This window comes from Salvelinus alpinus, chromosome 7 (genome assembly GCF_045679555.1).
Source record: "Salvelinus alpinus chromosome 7, SLU_Salpinus.1, whole genome shotgun sequence".
Classification (NCBI taxonomy): domain Eukaryota; kingdom Metazoa; phylum Chordata; class Actinopteri; order Salmoniformes; family Salmonidae; genus Salvelinus; species Salvelinus alpinus.
Genome location: NC_092092.1, coordinates 65053805 through 65079187, shown reverse-complemented (window position 1 = coordinate 65079187; position 25383 = coordinate 65053805). Strand labels below are relative to the sequence as shown.

The 25383-nt window shown below is 46.2% G+C and overlaps 1 protein-coding gene across 3 annotated transcripts in view; it reads right to left on the bottom strand.

Annotated features, from left to right (window-relative positions):
• LOC139581473 (slit homolog 3 protein-like) overlaps nt 1–25383 on the bottom strand; it is a 517437-nt gene that overhangs the window by 123345 nt on the left and 368709 nt on the right. For all 3 annotated transcript variants that reach the window (XM_071411265.1, XM_071411266.1, XM_071411267.1), the window contains 3 exons: nt 18172–18246; nt 17253–17396; nt 11329–11472 (listed from right to left, as the gene is read on the bottom strand). In XM_071411265.1, coding sequence (XP_071267366.1) covers nt 11329–11472; nt 17253–17396; nt 18172–18246 — 363 coding nt within the window. The remainder of the gene's footprint in view (nt 1–11328; nt 11473–17252; nt 17397–18171; nt 18247–25383) is intronic.

Below are 25383 nucleotides of genomic sequence, written 5' to 3'. Positions count from 1 at the left end.
AGTACCTGGATCATCACAGTGATATAGTCAACACTAGTCACCCCCTCCACAGTACCTGGAGCATCACAGTGTTATAGTCAACACTAGTCACCCCTCCACAGTACCTGGAGCATCACAGTGATATAGTCAACACTAGTCACCCCCTCCACAGTACCTGGAGAATCACAGTGTTATAGTCAATACTAGCCACCCCTCCACAGTACCTGGAGCATCACAGTGATATAGTCAACACTAGTCACCCCTCCACAGTACCTGGAGCATCACAGTGATATACTCAACACTAGTCACCCCTCCACAGTACCTGGAGCATCACAGTGATATAGTCAACACTAGTCACCCCTCCACAGTACCTGGAGCATCACAGTGATATAGTCAACACTAGTCACCCCCTCCACAGTACCTGGAGCATCACAGAGTTATAGTCAACACTAGTCACCCCTCCACAGTACCTGGAGCATCACAGTGTTATAGTCAATACTAGCCACCCCTATACAGTACCTGGAGCATCACAGTGATATAGTCAACACTAGTCACCCCTCCACAGTACCTGGAGCATCACAGTGTTATAGTCAACACTAGTCACCCCTCCACAGTACCTGGAGCATCACAGTGATATAGTCAATACTAGTCACCCCTCCACAGTACCTGGAGCATCACAGTGATATAGTCAATACTAGTCACCCCTCCACAGTACCTGGAGCATCACAGTGATATAGTCAACACTAGTCACCTCTCCACAGTACCTGGAGAATCACAGTGATATAGTCAACACTAGTCACCCCCTCCACAGTACCTGGATCATCACAGTGATATAGTCAACACTAGTCACCCCTCCACAGTACCTGGAGCATCACAGTGATATAGTCAACACTAGTCACCCCCTCCACAGTACCTGGATCATCACAGTGATATAGTCAACACTAGTCACCCCCTCCACAGTACCTGGAGCATCACAGTGTTATAGTCAACACTAGTCACCCCTCCACAGTACCTGGAGCATCACAGTGATATAGTCAACACTAGTCACCCCCTCCACAGTACCTGGAGAATCACAGTGTTATAGTCAATACTAGCCACCCCTCCACAGTACCTGGAGCATCACAGTGATATAGTCAACACTAGTCACCCCTCCACAGTACCTGGAGCATCACAGTGATATACTCAACACTAGTCACCCCTCCACAGTACCTGGAGCATCACAGTGATATAGTCAACACTAGTCACCCCTCCACAGTACCTGGATCATCACAGTGATATAGTCAACACTAGTCACCCCCTCCACAGTACCTGGAGCATCACATAGTTATAGTCAACACTAGTCACCCCTCCACAGTACCTGGAGCATCACAGTGATATAGTCAACACTAGTCACCCCTCCACAGTACCTGGAGCATCACAGTGTTATAGTCAACACTAGTCACCCCCTCCACAGTACCTGGAGAATCACAGTGTTATAGTCAACACTAGTCACCCCCTCCACAGTACCTGGAGCATCACAGTGTTATAGTCAACACTAGTCACCCCTCCACAGTACCTGGAGCATCACAGTGATATAGTCAATACTAGTCACCCCTCCACAGTACCTGGAGAATCACAGTGATATAGTCAACACTAGTCACCCCCTCCACAGTACCTGGAGAATCACAGTGTTATAGTCAACACTAGTCACCCCCTCCACAGTACCTGGAGCATCACAGTGTTATAGTCAACACTAGTCACCCCTCCACAGTACCTGGAGCATCACAGTGATATAGTCAACACTAGTCACCCCCTCCACAGTACCTGGAGAATCACAGTGTTAAAGTCAACACTAGTCACCCCTCCACAGTACCTGGAGCATCACAGTGATATAGTCAACACTAGTCACCCCCTCCACAGTACCTGGAGCATCACAGTGTTATAGTCAATACTAGCCACCCCTCCACAGTACCTGGAGCATCACAGTGTTATAGTCAATACTAGTCACCCCTCCACAGTACCTGGAGCATCACAGTGATATAGTCAATACTAGCCACCCCCTCCACAGTACCTGGAGCATCACAGTGATATAGTCAACACTAGTCACCCCCTCCACAGTACCTGGAGCATCACAGTGTTATAGTCAATACTAGCCACCCCTCCACAGTACCTGGAGCATCACAGTGTTATAGTCAACACTAGTCACCCCTCCACAGTACCTGGAGCATCACAGTGATATAGTCAACACTAGTCACAGTACCTGGAGCATCACAGTGTTATAGTCAATACTAGTCACTCCTCCACAGTACCTGGAGCATCACAGTGATATAGTCAATACTAGTCACCCCTCCACAGTACCTGGAGAATCACAGTGATATAGTCAATACTAGTCACCCCTCCACAGTACCTGGAGAATCACAGTGTTATAGTCAACACTAGTCACCCCTCCACAGTACCTGGAGCATCACAGTGATATAGTCAACACTAGTCACCCCTCCACAGTACCTGGAGCATCACAGTGTTATAGTCAACACTAGTCACCCCTCCACAGTACCTGGAGCATCACAGTGTTATAGTCAACACTAGTCACCCCTCCACAGTACCTGGAGCATCACAGTGATATAGTCAACACTAGTCACAGTACCTGGAGCATCACAGTGTTATAGTCAACACTAGTCACCCCTCCACAGTACCTGGAGAATCACAGTGATATAGTCAATACTAGCCACCCCTCCACAGTACCTGGAGCATCACAGTGATATAGTCAACACTAGTCACCCCTCCACAGTACCTGGAGCATCACAGTGATATACTCAACACTAGTCACCCCTCCACAGTACCTGGAGCATCACAGTGATATAGTCAACACTAGTCACCCCTCCACAGTACCTGGATCATCACAGTGATATAGTCAACACTAGTCACCCCCTCCACAGTACCTGGAGCATCACAGAGTTATAGTCAACACTAGTCACCCCTCCACAGTACCTGGAGCATCACAGTGATATAGTCAACACTAGTCACCCCTCCACAGTACCTGGAGCATCACAGTGTTATAGTCAACACTAGTCACCCCCTCCACAGTACCTGGAGAATCACAGTGTTATAGTCAACACTAGTCACCCCCTCCACAGTACCTGGAGCATCACAGTGTTATAGTCAACACTAGTCACCCCTCCACAGTACCTGGAGCATCACAGTGATATAGTCAATACTAGTCACCCCTCCACAGTACCTGGAGAATCACAGTGATATAGTCAACACTAGTCACCCCCTCCACAGTACCTGGAGAATCACAGTGTTATAGTCAACACTAGTCACCCCCTCCACAGTACCTGGAGCATCACAGTGTTATAGTCAACACTAGTCACCCCTCCACAGTACCTGGAGCATCACAGTGATATAGTCAACACTAGTCACCCCCTCCACAGTACCTGGAGAATCACAGTGTTAAAGTCAACACTAGTCACCCCTCCACAGTACCTGGAGCATCACAGTGATATAGTCAACACTAGTCACCCCCTCCACAGTACCTGGAGCATCACAGTGTTATAGTCAATACTAGCCACCCCTCCACAGTACCTGGAGCATCACAGTGTTATAGTCAATACTAGTCACCCCTCCACAGTACCTGGAGCATCACAGTGATATAGTCAATACTAGCCACCCCCTCCACAGTACCTGGAGCATCACAGTGATATAGTCAACACTAGTCACCCCCTCCACAGTACCTGGAGCATCACAGTGTTATAGTCAATACTAGCCACCCCTCCACAGTACCTGGAGCATCACAGTGTTATAGTCAACACTAGTCACCCCTCCACAGTACCTGGAGCATCACAGTGATATAGTCAACACTAGTCACAGTACCTGGAGCATCACAGTGTTATAGTCAATACTAGTCACTCCTCCACAGTACCTGGAGCATCACAGTGATATAGTCAATACTAGCCACCCCTCCACAGTACCTGGAGCATCACAGTGTTAAAGTCAATACTAGCCACCCCTCCACAGTACCTGGAGCATCACAGTGTTATAGTCAATACTAGCCACCCATCCACAGTACCTGGAGCATCACAGTGTTAAAGTCAATACTAGCCACCCCCTCCACAGTACCTGGAGCATCACAGTGTTATAGTCAACACTAGTCACCCCTCCACAGTACCTGGAGCATCACAGTGCTATAGTCAACAATAGTCACTCCCTCCACAGTACCTGGAGCATCACAGTGTTATAGTCAACACTAGTCACTCCCTCCACAGTACCTGGAGCATCACAGTGATATAGTCAATACTAGTCACTCCCTCCACAGTACCTGGAGCATCACAGTGTTATAGTCAACACTAGTCACCCCTCCACAGTACCTGGAGCATCACAGTGTTATAGTCAATACTAGCCACCCCTATACAGTACCTGGAGCATCACAGTGATATAGTCAACACTAGTCACCCCTCCACAGTACCTGGAGCATCACAGTGTTATAGTCAACACTAGTCACCCCTCCACAGTACCTGGAGCATCACAGTGATATAGTCAATACTAGTCACCCCTCCACAGTACCTGGAGCATCACAGTGATATAGTCAATACTAGTCACCCCTCCACAGTACCTGGAGCATCACAGTGATATAGTCAACACTAGTCACCTCTCCACAGTACCTGGAGAATCACAGTGATATAGTCAACACTAGTCACCCCCTCCACAGTACCTGGATCATCACAGTGATATAGTCAACACTAGTCACCCCTCCACAGTACCTGGAGCATCACAGTGATATAGTCAACACTAGTCACCCCCTCCACAGTACCTGGATCATCACAGTGATATAGTCAACACTAGTCACCCCCTCCACAGTACCTGGAGCATCACAGTGTTATAGTCAACACTAGTCACCCCTCCACAGTACCTGGAGCATCACAGTGATATAGTCAACACTAGTCACCCCCTCCACAGTACCTGGAGAATCACAGTGTTATAGTCAATACTAGCCACCCCTCCACAGTACCTGGAGCATCACAGTGATATACTCAACACTAGTCACCCCTCCACAGTACCTGGAGCATCACAGTGATATAGTCAACACTAGTCACCCCTCCACAGTACCTGGATCATCACAGTGATATAGTCAACACTAGTCACCCCCTCCACAGTACCTGGAGCATCACAGAGTTATAGTCAACACTAGTCACCCCTCCACAGTACCTGGAGCATCACAGTGTTATAGTCAATACTAGCCACCCCTATACAGTACCTGGAGCATCACAGTGATATAGTCAACACTAGTCACCCCTCCACAGTACCTGGAGCATCACAGTGTTATAGTCAACACTAGTCACCCCTCCACAGTACCTGGAGCATCACAGTGATATAGTCAATACTAGTCACCCCTCCACAGTACCTGGAGCATCACAGTGATATAGTCAATACTAGTCACCCCTCCACAGTACCTGGAGCATCACAGTGATATAGTCAACACTAGTCACCTCTCCACAGTACCTGGAGAATCACAGTGATATAGTCAACACTAGTCACCCCCTCCACAGTACCTGGATCATCACAGTGATATAGTCAACACTAGTCACCCCTCCACAGTACCTGGAGCATCACAGTGATATAGTCAACACTAGTCACCCCCTCCACAGTACCTGGATCATCACAGTGATATAGTCAACACTAGTCACCCCCTCCACAGTACCTGGAGCATCACAGTGTTATAGTCAACACTAGTCACCCCTCCACAGTACCTGGAGCATCACAGTGATATAGTCAACACTAGTCACCCCCTCCACAGTACCTGGAGAATCACAGTGTTATAGTCAATACTAGCCACCCCTCCACAGTACCTGGAGCATCACAGTGATATAGTCAACACTATTCACCCCTCCACAGTACCTGGAGCATCACAGTGATATACTCAACACTAGTCACCCCTCCACAGTACCTGGAGCATCACAGTGATATAGTCAACACTAGTCACCCCTCCACAGTACCTGGATCATCACAGTGATAGAGTCAACACTAGTCACCCCCTCCACAGTACCTGGAGCATCACAGAGTTATAGTCAACACTAGTCACCCCTCCACAGTACCTGGAGCATCACAGTGATATAGTCAACACTAGTCACCCCTCCACAGTACCTGGAGCATCACAGTGTTATAGTCAACACTAGTCACCCCCTCCACAGTACCTGGAGAATCACAGTGTTATAGTCAACACTAGTCACCCCCTCCACAGTACCTGGAGCATCACAGTGTTATAGTCAACACTAGTCACCCCTCCACAGTACCTGGAGCATCACAGTGATATAGTCAATACTAGTCACCCCTCCACAGTACCTGGAGAATCACAGTGATATAGTCAACACTAGTCACCCCCTCCACAGTACCTGGAGAATCACAGTGTTATAGTCAACACTAGTCACCCCCTCCACAGTACCTGGAGCATCACAGTGTTATAGTCAACACTAGTCACCCCTCCACAGTACCTGGAGCATCACAGTGATATAGTCAACACTAGTCACCCCCTCCACAGTACCTGGAGAATCACAGTGTTAAAGTCAACACTAGTCACCCCTCCACAGTACCTGGAGCATCACAGTGATATAGTCAACACTAGTCACCCCCTCCACAGTACCTGGAGCATCACAGTGTTATAGTCAATACTAGCCACCCCTCCACAGTACCTGGAGCATCACAGTGTTATAGTCAATACTAGTCACCCCTCCACAGTACCTGGAGCATCACAGTGATATAGTCAATACTAGCCACCCCCTCCACAGTACCTGGAGCATCACAGTGATATAGTCAACACTAGTCACCCCCTCCACAGTACCTGGAGCATCACAGTGTTATAGTCAATACTAGCCACCCCTCCACAGTACCTGGAGCATCACAGTGTTATAGTCAACACTAGTCACCCCTCCACAGTACCTGGAGCATCACAGTGATATAGTCAACACTAGTCACAGTACCTGGAGCATCACAGTGTTATAGTCAATACTAGTCACTCCTCCACAGTACCTGGAGCATCACAGTGATATAGTCAATACTAGTCACCCCTCCACAGTACCTGGAGAATCACAGTGATATAGTCAATACTAGTCACCCCTCCACAGTACCTGGAGAATCACAGTGTTATAGTCAACACTAGTCACCCCTCCACAGTACCTGGAGCATCACAGTGATATAGTCAACACTAGTCACCCCTCCACAGTACCTGGAGCATCACAGTGTTATAGTCAACACTAGTCACCCCTCCACAGTACCTGGAGCATCACAGTGTTATAGTCAACACTAGTCACCCCTCCACAGTACCTGGAGCATCACAGTGATATAGTCAACACTAGTCACAGTACCTGGAGCATCACAGTGTTATAGTCAACACTAGTCACCCCTCCACAGTACCTGGAGAATCACAGTGATATAGTCAATACTAGCCACCCCTCCACAGTACCTGGAGCATCACAGTGATATAGTCAACACTAGTCACCCCTCCACAGTACCTGGAGCATCACAGTGATATACTCAACACTAGTCACCCCTCCACAGTACCTGGAGCATCACAGTGATATAGTCAACACTAGTCACCCCTCCACAGTACCTGGATCATCACAGTGATATAGTCAACACTAGTCACCCCCTCCACAGTACCTGGAGCATCACAGAGTTATAGTCAACACTAGTCACCCCTCCACAGTACCTGGAGCATCACAGTGATATAGTCAACACTAGTCACCCCTCCACAGTACCTGGAGCATCACAGTGTTATAGTCAACACTAGTCACCCCCTCCACAGTACCTGGAGAATCACAGTGTTATAGTCAACACTAGTCACCCCCTCCACAGTACCTGGAGCATCACAGTGTTATAGTCAACACTAGTCACCCCTCCACAGTACCTGGAGCATCACAGTGATATAGTCAATACTAGTCACCCCTCCACAGTACCTGGAGAATCACAGTGATATAGTCAACACTAGTCACCCCCTCCACAGTACCTGGAGAATCACAGTGTTATAGTCAACACTAGTCACCCCCTCCACAGTACCTGGAGCATCACAGTGTTATAGTCAACACTAGTCACCCCTCCACAGTACCTGGAGCATCACAGTGATATAGTCAACACTAGTCACCCCCTCCACAGTACCTGGAGAATCACAGTGTTAAAGTCAACACTAGTCACCCCTCCACAGTACCTGGAGCATCACAGTGATATAGTCAACACTAGTCACCCCCTCCACAGTACCTGGAGCATCACAGTGTTATAGTCAATACTAGCCACCCCTCCACAGTACCTGGAGCATCACAGTGTTATAGTCAATACTAGTCACCCCTCCACAGTACCTGGAGCATCACAGTGATATAGTCAATACTAGCCACCCCCTCCACAGTACCTGGAGCATCACAGTGATATAGTCAACACTAGTCACCCCCTCCACAGTACCTGGAGCATCACAGTGTTATAGTCAATACTAGCCACCCCTCCACAGTACCTGGAGCATCACAGTGTTATAGTCAACACTAGTCACCCCTCCACAGTACCTGGAGCATCACAGTGATATAGTCAACACTAGTCACAGTACCTGGAGCATCACAGTGTTATAGTCAATACTAGTCACTCCTCCACAGTACCTGGAGCATCACAGTGATATAGTCAATACTAGTCACCCCTCCACAGTACCTGGAGAATCACAGTGATATAGTCAATACTAGTCACCCCTCCACAGTACCTGGAGAATCACAGTGTTATAGTCAACACTAGTCACCCCTCCACAGTACCTGGAGCATCACAGTGATATAGTCAACACTAGTCACCCCTCCACAGTACCTGGAGCATCACAGTGTTATAGTCAACACTAGTCACCCCTCCACAGTACCTGGAGCATCACAGTGTTATAGTCAACACTAGTCACCCCTCCACAGTACCTGGAGCATCACAGTGATATAGTCAACACTAGTCACAGTACCTGGAGCATCACAGTGTTATAGTCAATACTAGTCACCCCTCCACAGTACCTGGAGAATCACAGTGATATAGTCAATACTAGTCACCCCTCCACAGTACCTGGAGAATCACAGTGTTATAGTCAACACTAGTCACCCCTCCACAGTACCTGGAGCATCACAGTGATATAGTCAACACTAGTCACCCCTCCACAGTACCTGGAGAATCACAGTGTTATAGTCAACACTAGTCACCCCTCCACAGTACCTGGAGCATCACAGTGATATAGTCAACACTAGTCACCCCTCCACAGTACCTGGAGAATCACAGTGTTATAGTCAACACTAGTCACCCCTCCACAGTACCTGGAGCATCACAGTGATATAGTCAACACTAGTCACCCCTCCACAGTACCTGGAGAATCACAGTGTTATAGTCAACACTAGTCACCCCTCCACAGTACCTGGAGCATCACAGTGATATAGTCAACACTAGTCACCCCTCCACAGTACCTGGAGCATCACAGTGTTATAGTCAACGCTAGCAGATTTATTTCACCCAGGTCCTTTTTACCATCTGAGGATATGAGGATATGAAGCTATGAGGATATGAAGCTATGAGGCTATGAAAATATGAGGCTATGGTGCTGTGATGCTATGAGGCATTCTCTCAACCAGCTTCATGATGTAGTCACCTGGAATTAATTTCAATTAACAGGTGTGCCTTGTTAAAAGTTAATTTGTGGAATTTCTTTCCTTCTTAATGCGTTTGAGCCAATCAGTTTTGTTGTGACAAGGTAGAGGTGGTTTACTGTAAATTTGTTTATTTCACTTCTGTTTATTATCCATTTCACTTACTTTGGCAATGTAAACATATGTTTCCCATGCCAATAAAGCCCATAAAATGGAATTGAAATTGAAACTTAATTGAGAGAGCGAGAGAGAGAAAGAGCAAGAAGTCGCTCTGGCCCATCGTGACTGACTGTTTCTCTGATACACTTGTACACTGGGATCACAGCTGGGCCAGTGCTGTGCTGCCTGGCCAGGTCTGCTCTACGCGGTGCAGGTTCACAAACCAGACGGTATTTTTAGGCAGGCCGCGCTGGAGCGGATCCGTCAGTGTCAGCCGAAGGGTAATTAGAGAGCTGGCAGACCCCAGCACTACTTTTACTCTCCTAGAGAGTAGCGAGAGTCAGGGAGGGGGGGAGGGAGAGAGGGAGGGAGGGAGAGAGGGAGGGAGGGAAAGAGAGCTGATAGACATAGAGCATAAGGCAGGAGAAGTGGAAGGAGAAGGGAGGAGACTAGTGCCCCAAGATAAACATGATTCCATGTACAGGTTACATATGAGGTGATAGTTAGATAAACATGATTCCATGTACAGGTTACATATGAGGTGATAGTTAGATAAACATGATTCCATGTACAGGTTACATATGAGGTGATAGTTAGATAAACATGATTCCATGTACAGGTTACATATGAGGTGATAGTTAGATAAACATGATTCCATGTACAGGTTACATATGAGGTGATAGTTAGATAAACATGATTCCATGTACAGGTTACATATGAGGTGATAGTTAGATAAACATGATTCCATGTACAGGTTACATATGAGGTGATAGTTATATAAACATGATTCCATGTACAGGTTACATATGAGGTGATAGTTAGATAAACATGATTCCATGTACAGGTTACATATGAGGTGATAGTTAGATAAACATGATTCCATGTACAGGTTACATATGAGGTGATAGTTAGATAAACATGATTCCATGTACAGGTTACATATGAGGTGATAGTGGTGCACTTCCAGGAATGTCAGCCTTTAACGTTTTATTCATCAGATAAATGTTCATTTATTTATACGTCATCTTCTGGGTGGTCATGGGTAAGAGGCATAACATCTTAATATTTCGAATCATGTTCTATTGGACCGCAAGACAATATTTAGAAAGCAGTCATTTTAATAAGGACATTTGTCATGATGTTGCTAGCTTTGGAAAGATAAAACTATATTTTGTCGATGCTCCAGGGGGTGGTCGTAAATAGAAACTATTTGTAGCTTGATAACGAGCGAAGAGAGACTCCAACAAAACAAGCTTGTAATTACCAAGACCATCTGCAGCAGTATTCTGTAGCCATGGAGAGCTGTGATAACACACTGTAGGTTGTCTGTCTATCCAGAACCAGGGCTGGGTTAGGAGACATCTCTCAAACAGTCAGGTGGTGGGGGGAAGAGGTGGGTAGATGAGGGGATGAGGAGGAGAGGTGGGTAGAGGAGGAAGGGAGGGAGGGAGATGAGACTTCCGTGGAGAGGGAGTGATCACACAGACAATCAGGTGGTGGGTGGTGAGGAGAAGAGGAGGGAGGGGGAGAAAGAGAGTGTGTAAGAGAGAAGAAGTGAGGGAGTGGGGAGACTTACATGGTGGAGAGGGAGTGCAGTGTGGTGAAGGCTCCCGGGGTGATGGTGGAGATCCGGTTGTCATAGAGAGACAGCAGGCGTACGGAGCTCAGGCCTGTGAAGGTGGTGTTGTCCACACAGCCTAGCTGGTTACTCCTCAGCATCCTGTCGTGGAGACACGCACGCACGCACGCACAGACACACACACACACACACATCATGGTGAGATGGGAAACCAATAGGAACACTGTGGTACTGACCACATGACCAGGAAAAATTCCAGGTCCTAGTTCTACTGTTTCTCTGTTATGTGATGGTAGACTGTTAGACTGCAATGTAGACATGTGTTGAACATGTCCCCTGCTCTAGGGCTGTGTGGTTGGGGCCTTGTATAATCCAATGTTATTGTGACTAGAAGTGTTCTGGCCCAAAAGGGGAGTTTGTTTTGGAGTGGGCCAGAAGGGGGGAGGCTTCTAAACTAAATGGTTAGGGTTAGGTTAACGGAGAGAGGGGGGGGGGGGTCCAAACTAAAGGGTTAGGTTAACGGAGAGAGGGGGGGGGGGGGTCCAAACTAAAGGGTTAGGTTAACGGAGAGAGGGGGGGGGTCCAAACTAAAGGGTTAGGTTAACGGAGAGAGGGGGGGGGGTCCAAACTAAAGGGTTAGGTTAACGGAGAGAGGGGGGGGGGTCCAAACTAAAGGGTTAGGTTAACGGAGAGAGGGGGGGGGTCCAAACTAAAGGGTTAGGTTAACGGAGAGGGGGGGGTCCAAACTAAAGGGTTAGGTTAACGGAGAGAGGGGGGGGGTCCAAACTAAAGGGTTAGGTTAACGGAGAGAGGGGGGGGGGGGGGGTCCAAACTAAAGGGTTAGGTTAACGGAGAGAGAGGGGGGGGGGTCCAAACTAAAGGGTTAGGTTAATGGAGGGGGAGGGGTGATTCCAAAGTTAAGCACAGAGAAAAAAGGAAAAGTGGGAACATCCAACCAGAGCCCCTCTGTGATGAACATCCAACCAGAGCCCCTCTGGGATTAACATCCAACCAGAGCCCCTCTGTGATGAACATCCAACCAGAGCCCCTCTGTGATGAACATCCAACCAGAGCCCCTCTGTGATGAACATCCAACCAGAGCCCCTCTGTTATGAACATCCAACCAGAGCCCCTCTGTGATGAACATCCAACCAGAGCCCCTCTGTTATGAACATCCAACCAGAGCCCCTCTGTGATGAACATCCAACCAGAGCCCCTCTGTTATGAACATCCAACCAGAGCCCCTTTGTGATGAACATCCAACCAGAGCCACTTTGTGATGAACATCCAACCAGAGTCCCTCTGTGATGAACATGTGAAAGCAGCAAATACTGCATTAGCCTCTAACAGGCAGGGATCAGAGACAGGCAAACTCATTTAGATCATGCTCCTGGGATTTAAAAGCCTGTAAATTCAATACTGCAGGACAATGACTCCATTCATGTTCCCCTATGCACGCCCCCCTCCCCAATTGGCTTCATTAGGACCAAAGCAGCCCCATCAGAAAGCCTTTCTGGACATCAGTTAGGCCACAGAGAATGAATTATCTGCTCTCAATTTTCTGTCAAAATAAGGTGACTATGAGCTGTGACTGCATTTAATCGAGAGAGAGAGAGGGATGATCATGGACTACAGGAAAAGGCGGGCCGAACAGGCCCCCATTAACATTGATGGGGCTGTAGAGGAGCAGGTCGAGAGTTTCAAGTTCCTTGGTGTCCACATCACCAACAAACTATCATGGTCCAAACACACCAAAACAGTTGTGAAGAGGGCACGACAACACCTATTCCCCCTCAGGAGACTGATTAGATTTGGCATGAGTCCCCCGATCCCCAAAAAGTTATATAGCTGCACCATCGAGAACATCCTGCCTGGTATGGCAACTGCTCGGCATCTGACCATAAGACACTACAGAGGGTAGTGTGTACGGCCCAGTACATCAGTGGGGCTAAGCTTCCTGCCATCCAGGACCTCTATACCAGGCAGTGTTAGAGGAAGGCCCCAAAAATGGTCAAAGACTCCAGTCACCCAAGTCATAGATTGTTCTCTCTGCTACCACATGGCAAGCGGTACCGGAGCACCAAGTCTAGGTCCAAAAGGCTCCTTAAAACCTCTAAGGGGTCGGTGTCCCTATACCGGGACAGTTGATGCTAACGTGCGCTAATGTTACTAGAATGACGTTGTAAGTAATAGCAAACTTTCCAGGCAGAAAGCTTAAATTCTTGTTAATATAACTGCACTGTCCAGTTTACAGTAGCTAGAACAGTGAAATAATACCATGCTGTTGTTTGAGGAGAGTGCACAACAACTAAAAACATTTATCACGGCAATTGGTTTGATACATTCACCTCTGAAGGCAAATAATGTACTTACATTCACTAATCTTACTCTGATTTGTCATCCTGAGGGTCCCAGAGATAAAACGTAGCCTAATTTTGTTTGTTAAAATCCATTTTTATATTGAAATGTAGGAACTGGTTTCTACAGTTTGAACCCCTGCTGTGTCTGGCTCCACACCCACCCGGCCATCTAGATGTGTGAAAGTTAGTGTATAAGCTAATGATCCATCATGTAGGACATTCCTGGGAGTGTGTAAACTTACATTTTATATTACCATATCATTTTTGTATGTTCTCTATAGTTATGTATTTGAAAATGTATCAATTGACTAATTCGGCACATTTGGCCAGACTTGATACAAAATACTGTGCAGTTTTGCAATGCTTCACTGGATCAATGTGAAACTTTTCACACAAGCTCCACACTCCACAATCTAAATTGCGCCTAAACTGCAATATTATATTATGGCCTTTCTCTTGCATTTCAAAGATGATGGAACACATTTTTTAAACGCATGTTCTTTTGTTTGTATTATCTGTTACCAGATCTAATGTGTTATATTCTCCTACATTCATTTCATATTTCCAGAAACCTCAAAGTGTTTCCTTTCAAATGGTATCAAGAATATGCATATCCTTGCTTCAGGTCCTGAGCTACAGGCAGTTAGATTTGGGTATGTCATTTTAGGCGAAAATTGAAAAAAAGGTTCCAATCCTTAATTAACAGCATCTATCCCCATGTTTTTACACTGCTGCTACTCACTGTTTATTATCAATGCATAGTCAATCAATCAAATGTATTTATAAAGCCCTTTTACATCAGGCGATGTCACAAAGTGCTGTACAGAAACCCAGCCTAAACCCCCAAACAGCAAGCAATGCAGGTGTAGAAGCACGGTAGCTAGGAAAAATTCCTTAGAAAGGCCAGAACCTAGGAAGAAACCTAGAGAGGAACCAGGCTTTGAGGGGTGGCCAGTCCTCTTCTGGCTGTGCCGGGTGGAGATTATAACAGAACATGGCCAAGATGTTAGTGTTTTTATTAGCAAAGTCACTTTACGCCTACCTACCTGTATAAATTACCTTGACTAACCTGTACCCCTGCACATTGACTCGATATTGTTATTTTATTGTCTTACTTTTTATTTTATTTTTTACTTTAGTTTATTGAGTAAATATTTTCTTAAATCTATTTATTGAACTGCATTGTTGGTTATGAGCTTGTTGTATTTGGCCCATGTGACAAATACAATTTGATTTGATTTGAGATATAGTGAGGGGGGGGGCTGTCACTGGGGCTGTTGTTTTATCTTTTAAATATTATTTCCCAGAATGCACTCAAGTCATTAGTCTCTAAGCATCTGTTTAGAGAACGGGTCTGTTAGGGAGTGTGTATGTCTGTGAATGTTGTTGAGTATACAGTGGTCAGATGTATTGTCTGTTAGGGAGTGTGTATGTCTGTGAATGTTGTTGAGTATACAGTGGTTAGATGTATTGTCTGTTAGGGAGTGTGTATGTCTGTGAATGTTGTTGAGTATACAGTGGTTAGATGTATTGTCTGTTAGGGAGTGTGTATGTCTGTGAATGTTGTTGAGTATACAGTGGTTAGATGTATTGTCTGTTTGGGAGTGTGTATGTCTGTGAATGTTGTTGAGTATACAGTGGTTAGATGTATTGTCTGTTAGGGAGTGTGTATGTCTGTGAATGTTGTTGAGTATACAGTGGTTAGATGTATTGTCTGTTTGGGAGTGTGTATGTCTGTGAATGTTGTTGAGTATACAGTGGTTAGATGTATTGTCTGTTTGGGAGTGTGTATGTCTGTGAATGTTGTTGAGTATACAGTGGTTAGATGTATTGTCTGTTAGGGAGTGTGTACAGTATGTCTGTGAATGTTGTTGAGTGGTTAGATGTAAGTCACTTTGGATAAAATCATCTGCTAAATGACATAAACAGTGTATTCCGAAAGTATTCCGACCCCTTGACTTTTCAACATTTTGTTACATTACAGCCTTATTCTAAAATGGATTAAACAAAAACAATTATCATCAATCTACACACAAAACCTCATAATGACGAAGCAAAAACAGGTTGCAAATGTAAAATAAATGTTGAAGCACCTTTGGCAGCGATTACAGCCTCGAGTCTTCTTGGGTATGACGCTACAAGCTGGGCACACCTGTATTTGGGGAGTTTCTCCCGTTCTTCTCTGCAGATCCTCTCAAGCTCTGTCAGGTTGGACGGGGAGCGTCGCTGCACAGCTATTTTCAAGTCTGTCCAGAGATGTTCGATCGGGTTCAAGTCCGGCCTCTGGCTGGGACACTCAAGGACATTCAGAGAATTGTCCCGAAGCCACTACTGCGATTTCTTGGCGGTGTGCTTAGGGTCATTGTCCTGTTGGAAAGCGAACCTTCGCCCCCAGTCTGAGGTCCTGAGCTCTGTCAGAGTGACCATCAGGTTCTTGGTCACCTCCCTGATCAACACCCTTCTCCCCCGATTGCTCAGTTTGGCCGGGCGGCCAACTATTGGAAGAGTCTTGGTGGTTCCAAACTTCTTCCATTTAAGAATGATGGAGGTCACTGTGTTTTTGGGGACCTTCAATGCTGCAGAAAGTTTTTGGTACCCTTCTCCAGATCTGTGCCTCGACACAATCCTGTCTCAGAGCTCTATGGAGAATTCCTTCGACCTCATGGCTTGTTTTTTGCTCTGACGTGCACTATCAACTGTGGGAGCTTATATAGACTGGTGTGTGTCTTTACAAATCATGCCCAATCAATTGAATATACCACAAGTGGACTCCAATAAAGTTGTAGAAACATCTCAAGGATGATCAATGGGAACAGGACGCACCTGAGCTCAATTTCGAGTCTCATAGCAAAGGGTCTGAATACTTATGTAAATAAGGTTTTTTATTTTTAATACATTTCCTAAAAAATCCAAAAACCTGTTTTCGCTTTGTCATTATGGGGTATTGTGATGTCATTATGGGGTATTGTGATGTCATTATGGGGTATTGTGATGTCATTATGGGGTATTGTGATGTCATTATGGAGTATTGTGATGTCATTATGGAGTATTGTGTGTAGGACATGTTTTTCTCCTTTACAATAAATATTGATGGTCTTATTCTGATGACATGATGATCGATAAACATATTCTCGCTCTTATCCATAATCTCATCATGTAGACTAGCCTACCCGCACTTTATCTGCAAGCTTTTGTCTGGAGCCCACGTGTCAAGACCAGAGGAGGCACAGTGTCTATTTAACGCAACAGTGTCTGTAACAAAACTATTGGTAGAGTTGAAAATGAGATGGAAAGATATTGAACTTTAGAGTTTTATTCTGTACACGAAAACTAAAAGTATGTCATCACATAGTGATTTTTATCCTGAACAAGTCAGTTTGGTGGAAACACACTGCAGGTATTTTATTTAAGCAGATTTAGAATATTTGCATGACAATCTGTCGCCAATTAGATGGAAACCTAGATTATGACTGCCATGTGGATATTATTAAATAAAACTTCAACCCTTGGGCATTTGGTCTAAACCTTTATATTCTAAGATGGCTGCTCGGCTCCACTCACAGTGTCTTTAGTCCGGTCAGCCCTCGGAACATTCGTCCCTGCAGCACCTGCAGCTTGTTGCCCGTCAGAAGCAACTCCAAGACCCCCACGGCTCCGTCGAAGGCCCCCTCGCGTATGTCCCGCAGCTTGTTGTTGCTAAGGTTACTGTGAGAGAGGGGGAGAGAGATGAACATGGTAAATATCAAACTGTGTTAAGATCTTTTTACCTAAACATCATTATAACCACCCAAACACATAAACTTCTCATTTAGCCTCCCACTCCAGTAATAGGGAAAATCAATCATCAAGGCTAATTGGGTTAACGTTTGTCTCGCCTGCGTCCTAATCCTTCCCCAAAGGGCGGAACAGGTGGAAATGACATTATTTCAACTGGTTTTACCCGCTGTGTCATAGTCTTAGGCCAAACAATCCAAAGTATGATTGGTTACAAACAACAGGAAATATATATAGCATTCCTAAGTGTGATGGGTAGCAAACAACGTCAACACCAGTTTTCCATGGCGCCATGAAGAGGAGGGGAGAAGTTTAGATGTTGCTCAATATATAATTTCTCTGATGATTCTAGATGGTACACATTTTCATGTTAGATAAATCACTCGTCATCGTGTTGTGTACAGCAGCAGCAGACTTGTCTTTTTTCATCTTCCTGGAGTGGGCCCTTTATATTGCCTGACTATAAATCACCTTGTCCTCTCCCATTTGGATAGAATATTCCCCTGCCTCCCTCTCTCCACCCCAGTCTCCTCTCCTCCCCCTCTTCTCCTCTCTTCCCCTCCCTAAGGTCTTAAAACCGCTCATTGCATAAAACGTTGGTGTTGACATAAACCTCTCAGACAAGACATGCCCAGACTGCAACACACCACAACAACTGTGTGTATGTGTGTTTTAAAGGGCAATGGAGGAATGAAAACAGCCATACATCTTCCTCAGGTTGGGGAGCTTCTTAAAGGTCCCCACAGCCTCCAGGATGGACATTTCATTGTCATTCAGGCGCCTGTTGTGGAGAGAGAGAGAGAGAGAGAGAGAGAGAGAGAGAGAGAGAGAGAGAGAGAGAGAGAGAGAGAGAGAGAGAGAGAGAGAGAGAGAGAGAGAGAGAGAGAGAGAGAGAGAGAGAGAGAGAATGTTAAAACGAAGGTTAATAGCCCCACAGTGACTGAGTGAGTCAGAGAGCAGTTGCTAAAGCCAGACAAGAGACATAAAAAAATCACTTAGACAAAGGACGGAGAAAGAAAACTAAAGAGTCATCAATATTCAAATCGCTCGCAGCCAAAGGGACGAGTTTGTATGATGGGCGGGCGATCGCCAATCATCAACCTTTGCTAATTTCCCCTGACTGGAAAGACAGGCCATGCCTTGGGAAGTTACCAGACATAAAAGAGTTTCCTTGGGAAGGAAAGAGAGAGAGAGATGAGAGAGAGAGATAAAGATAAAGATAAAGGGAGGGAGAGAGAGAGAGGAGAGAGGAGAGAGGAGAGAGAGATACCGATAAAGGGTGGGAGAGAGAGAGAGGAGAGAGAGGGGAGAAAGAGAGAGAGATAAAGGGAGGGAGAGAGAGAGGAGAGAGAGGAGACAGAGAGAGGAGAAAGAGAGAGAGAGAGATAAAGGGAGGGAGGGTGAGAGAGGGGATAGGAGACAGAGAGAAGAGAAAGAGAGAGAGATAAAGGGAGGGAGAGAGAGAGGAGAGAGAGGGAGAGAGAGAGAGAGAGAGAATGTTAAAACGAAGGTTAATAGCCCCACAGTGACTGAGTGAGTCAGAGAGCAGTTGCTAAAGCCAGACAAGAGACATAAAAAAATCACTTAGACAAAGGACGGAGAAAGAAAACTAAAGAGTCATCAATATTCAAATCGCTCGCAGCCAAAGGGACGAGTTTGTATGATGGGCGGGCGATCGCCAATCATCAACCTTTGCTAATTTCCCCTGACTGGAAAGACAGGCCATGCCTTGGGAAGTTACCAGACATAAAAGAGTTTCCTTGGGAAGGAAAGAGAGAGAGAGATGAGAGAGAGAGAGATAAAGATAAAGGGAGGGAGAGAGAGAGAGGAGAGAGGAGAGAGGAGAGAGAGATACCGATAAAGGGTGGGAGAGAGAGAGAGGAGAGAGAGGGGAGAAAGAGAGAGAGATAAAGGGAGGGAGAGAGAGAGGAGAGAGAGGAGACAGAGAGAGGAGAAAGAGAGAGAGAGAGATAAAGGGAGGGAGGGTGAGAGAGGGGATAGGAGACAGAGAGAAGAGAAAGAGAGAGAGATAAAGGGAGGGAGAGAGAGAGGAGAGAGAGGAGACAGAGAGAGGAGAAAGAGAGAGAGATAGATAAAGGGAGGGAGGGTGAGAGAGGGGAGAGGAGACAGAGAGAAGAGAAAGAGAGAAAGAGAGATAAAGGGAGGGAGGGAGAGAGAGGGGAGAGGGACAATAGAGAGGAGAAAGGGGAGAGAGAGAGACAATAGAGAGGAGAGAGAGGAGAGAGAGAGAGAGACAATAGAGAGGAGAAAGGGAGAAAACATCCTGATGTGGTGTATGTCCTCTAGCCAGTGGAGAAGGGCAACATTTAGTTTCCCTGACATGCTCTGCACTGGGACTTGGCCAGAGTGGAGCCAGGGCCTAATAGCCCGGGAACGCCTGGTGCTATTAGCTAGCCATCACTCACTGTGAGATATGGTGAGGGTGAACTAGTACTGATGAGGTTGGGGCATAGAGGGGGATAGATAGAATGAGGGGGATAGAATGAGGGGGAAAGAGAGAGGGGGATAGAGAGAGGGGTATAGAGAGAGGGGGATAGAATGAGGGGGATAGAGAGAGGGGGATAGAATGAGGGGGATAGAATGAGGGGGAAAGAGAGAGGGGGATAGAGAGAGGGGTATAGAGAGATGGGGATAGAGAGAGGGGGATAGAGAGAGGGGTATAGAGAGATGGGGATAGAGAGAGGGGTATAGAGAGAGGAGTATAGAGAGAGGGGGATAGAGAGAGGGGGAGAGAGAGTGGGTAGAGAGAGGGGCTGGGGGATAGAGAGAGGGGATAGAGGGGACTATGGAACACAAAGCTCATCCTGGAATATACAAGGTCTGAGGTCATCTACCTTTGGCCTAAAGAGTAAGAACCCAGACTTTATCAAAGAAATCTGAAATACAGACATTGTCATCCTACAAGAAACATGGTATAGAAGAGATGGACCCACTGGTTGTCCTCTAGGTTACAGAGAGCTGGTTGTCCCATCCTCTAAACTACCAGGTGTGAAACAGGGAAGAGACTCAGGGGGTATGCTAATTTGGAATAGAACAGACCTAACTCACTCTATTAAATTAAACAAAACAGGAACATTTTACATCTGGCTCAAAATTATTAAGGAAATGATCTCAACAGAGAAAAATGTCCTCATGTATGCTACCTAAATCCCTCCACTAGAATCCCCATACTTTAATGAAGACAGCTTCTCCATCCTAGAGGGAGAGATCAAACATTTCCAGGCCCAGGGACATGTACTAGTCTGTGGCAACCTAAATACCAGAACTGGACCAGGACCTGACACCCTCAGCACACAGGGGGACAAACACCTACCTGGAGGTGACAGCATTCCCCCCCATAGACACAACTATGACATCATAACCACGCTGGGTATGTATATAGTCAATGGTAGGTTTCGAGGGGACTCCTATGGTAGGTACACCTATAGATAGTATCTTGGCAGTAGTACTGTAGACTACTTTATCACTGACTTCTACCCAGAGTCTCTCAGAGCGTTCAGTCAGCCCACTGACACCCCTGTCAGATCACAGCAAAATCACACTCTACTTGATCAGATCACTACTCAATCATGAGGCATCAAAGCCAAAGTAACTAAATAATCTGAATTAATTATTCCACTTTTAGAGATAGAGAGAGAGGATAGAGAGAGAGACAGACAGACAGATCGAGGGGATAGGGCAAGGGATAGAGGGAGAGATTGAGGGGAGAGAGAGAGGGGAGAGAGAGAGGTGGTAGATTGAGAGAGAGGATAGAGAGAGAGGGGGTCAGAGAGAGAGCTGGGGGATAGAGAGATGGGATAGAGAGAGGGAATAGATTGAGGGGATTGGGCGAGGGATAGATAGAGGGATAGAGAGAGGGATAGAGAGAGGGATAGAGAGAGGGATAGAGAGAGGGAATATATTGAGGGATAGAGAGAGGAATAGAGAGATAGAGGGATAGAGAGATAGAGGGATAGAGAGAAGGATAGAGAGAGGGATAGAGAGAGGGATAGAGAGATAGAGGGATAGAGAGATAGAGCGAGGGATAGAGAGAGGGATAGAGAAAGGGATAGAGAGAGGGATAGAGAGAGGGATAGAGAGAGGGATAGAGAGATAGAGGGATAGAGAGAGGGATAGAGAGAGGGATAGAGAGATAGAGGGATAGAGAGAGAGAGGGATAGAGAGAGGGATAGAGAGAGGGATAGAGAGAGAGAGAGATAGAGAGAAATAGAGAGAGGGATAGAGAGAGAGAGGGATAGAGAGAGGGATAGAGAGAGAGAGGGATAGAGAGAGGGATAGAGAGAGGGATAGATAGAGAGAAGGATAGAGAGAGGGATAGAGAGAGAGAGGGATAGAGAGAGGGATAGAGCGATAGAGGGATAGAGAGAGAGGGATAGAGAGAGGGATAGAGAGAGGGATAGAGAGAGAGCGGGATAGAGAGAGAGGGATAGAGAGAGGGATAGAGAGAGGGATAGAGAGAGAGAGGGATAGAGAGAGGGATAGAGAGATAGAGGGATAGAGAGAGGGATAGAGAGAGGGATAGAGAGAGAGAGGGATAGAGAGAGGGATAGAGAGAGAGAGGGATAGAGAGAGGGATAGAGCGATAGAGGGATAGAGAGAGAGGGATAGAGAGAGGGATAGAGAGAGAGAGGGATAGAGAGAGAGGGATAGAGAGATAGAGGGATAGAGAGATACCTCGGCCTAAACATCAGCACCACAGGTAACTTCCACAAAGCTGTGAACGATCTGAGAGACAAGGCAAGAAGGGCCTTCTATGCCATCAAAAGGAACATAAATTTCAACATACCAATTAGGATCTGGCTAAAAATACTTGAATCAGTCATAGAGCCCATTGCCCTTTATGGTTGTGAGGTCTGGGGTCCGCTCACCAACCAAGATTTCACAAAATGGGACAAACACCAAATTGAGACTCTGCATGCAGAATTCTGCAAAAATATCCTCCGTGTACAACGTAGAACACCAAATAATGCATGCAGAGCAGAATTAGGCCGATACCCACTAATTATCAAAATCCAGAAAAGAGCCGTTAAATTCTACAACCACCTAAAAGGAAGCGATTCCCAAACCTTCCATAACAAAGCCATCACCTACAGAGAGATGAACCTGGAGAAGAGTCCCCTAAGCAAGCTGGTCCTAGGGCTCTGTTCACAAACACAAACACACCCCACAGAGCCCCAGGACAACAGCACAATTAGACCCAACCAAATCATGAGAAAACAAAAAGATAATTACTTGACACATTGGAAAGAATTAACAAAAAAAACAGAGCAAACTAGAATGCTATTTGGCCCTAAACAGAGAGTACACAGTGGCAGAATACCTGACCACTGTGACTGACCCAAACTTAAGGAAAGCTTTGACTATGTACAGACTCAGTGAGCATAGCCTTGCTATTGAGAAAGGCCGCCGTAGGCAGACATGGCTCTCAAGATAAGACAGGCTATGTGCACACTGCCCACAAAATGAGGTGGAAACTGAGCTGCACTTCCTAACCTCCTGCCCAATGTATGACCATATTAGAGAGACATATTTCCCTCAGATTACACAGATCCACAAAGAATTCGAAAACAAATCCAATTTTGATAAACTCCCATATCTACTGGGTGAAATTCCACAGTGTGCCATCACAGCAGCAAGATTTGTGACCTGTTGCCACAAGAAAAGGGCAACCAGTGAAGAACAAACACCACTGTAAATACAACCCATATTTATGTTTATTTATTTTAACTTGTGTGCTTTAACCATTTGTACATTGTTACAACACTGCATATATATAATATGACATTTGTAATGTCTTTATTGTTTTGAAACTTCTGTATGTGTAATGTTTACTGTTCATTTTTATTGTTTATTTGACTTTTGTATATTACCTACCTCACTTGCTTTGGCAATGTTAACACATGTTTCCCATGCCAATAAAGCCCCTTGAATTGAATTGAATTGAATTGAGAGAGGGATAGAGAGAGGGATAGAGAGAGGGATAGAGAGATAGAGGGATAGAGAGAGGGATAGAGAGAGGGATAGAGAGATAGAGGGATAGAGAGAGGGATAGAGAGAGAGAAGGATAGAGAGAGGGATAGAGAGAGGGATAGAGAGATAGAGGGATAGAGAGAGGGATAGAGAGAGGGATAGAGAGAGGGATAGAGAGAGAGAGGGATAGAGAGAGGGATAGAGAGAGAGAGGGATAGAGAGAGGGATAGAGAGAGAGCGATAGAGAGAGTGATAGAGAGAGGGATAGAGAGAGGGATAGAGAGAGAGAGGGATAGAGAGAGGGATAGAGAGAGAGAGGGATAGAGAGAGGGATAGAGAGAGGGATAGAGAGGGATAGAGAGAGAGAGGGATAGAGAGAGGGATAGAGAGAGGGATAGAGAGAGAGAGAGGGATAGAGAGAGGGATAGAGAGAGGGATAGAGAGAGGGATAGAGAGATAGAGGGATAGAGAGAGGGATAGAGAGATAGAGGGATAGAGAGAGGGATAGAGAGAGGGATAGAGGCATGTGAAGATCACAGCAAAATCACACTCTACTTGATCAGATCACTACTCAATCATGAGGCATCAAAGCCAAAATAACTAAATAATCTGAATTAATTATTTCACTTTTGTTTATTATCTACTTCACTTGCTTTGGCAATGATAACATATGTTTCCCATGCCAATAAAGCCCTTAAATTTAATTTGAATTGAAATTAGAGAGAGGGGATAGAGAGAGGGGATAGATTGAGGGGATAGAGAGAGGGATAGAGAGAGGTGGTCGATTGAGGGGAGAGAGAGAGGGATAGAGAGAGGTGGTAGATTGAGGGGAGAGAGAGAGGTGGTAGATTGAGGGTAGAGAGAGCGATAGATATAGGGGATAAAGAGGTGGTAGATTGAGGGGAGAGAGAGAGGTGGTAGATTGAGGGGAGAGAGAGAGGGAGAGAGAGAGAGGTGGTAGATTGAGGGAAGAGAGAGAGGTGGTAGATTGAGGGGAGAGAGAGAGCGATAGATATAGGGGATAGAGAGGTGGTAGATTGAGGGGAGAGAGAGAGGTGGTAGATTGAGGGGAGAGAGAGAGGGAGAGAGAGAGGTGGTAGATTGAGGGGAGAGAGAGAGGGGATAGAGAGGGCTGGGAGATATAGAGCGAGGGGATAGAGATAGGTGGTAGATCGAGGGGATAGAGAGAGGGAATAGAGAGAGGGGGGGTAGAGAGAGAGGATAGAGAGAGAGGGGGTAGAGAGATGGCTGGGAGGTATAGCGAGATGGGATAGAGAGAGAGGGGGATAGAGAAAGATGATAGAGAGAGGGGATAGAGAGAGGGGGGGTAGAGAGAGAGGATAGAGAGAGAGGGGGTAGAGAGATGGCTGGGAGGTATAGCGAGATGAGATAGAGAGAGAGGGGGATAGAGAGAGATGATAGAGAGAGGGGATAGAGAGAGAGGGGGGAAGAGAGAGGGGATAGAGAGAGGGAATAGAGAGGGGGTAGAGAGATGGCTGGGAGGTATAGCGAGATGGGATAGAGAGAGAGGGGGATAGAGAGAGAGGATAGAGAGAGGGGATAGATTGAGGGGATAGAGGGATAGATTGAGGGGATAGAGGGATAGATTGAGGGGATAGAGAGAGGGATAGATTGAGGGGATAGAGAGAGGGGAGAGAGAGATGGTAGATTGGGGGAAGAGAGAGGTGGTAGATTGAGTAGAGAGGGGAGAGAGAGAGGTGGTAGATTGAGGGGAGAGAGAGAGGTGGTAGATTGAGGGGAGAGAGAGAGCGATAGATATAGGGGATAGAGAGGTGTTCGATTGAGGGGAGAGAGAGAGGGATAGATATAGGGGATAGAGAGAGGTGGTAGATTGAGGGGAGAGAGAGAGGTGGTAGATTGAGGGGAGAGAGAGAGGTGGTAGATTGAGGGGAGAGAGAGAGCGATA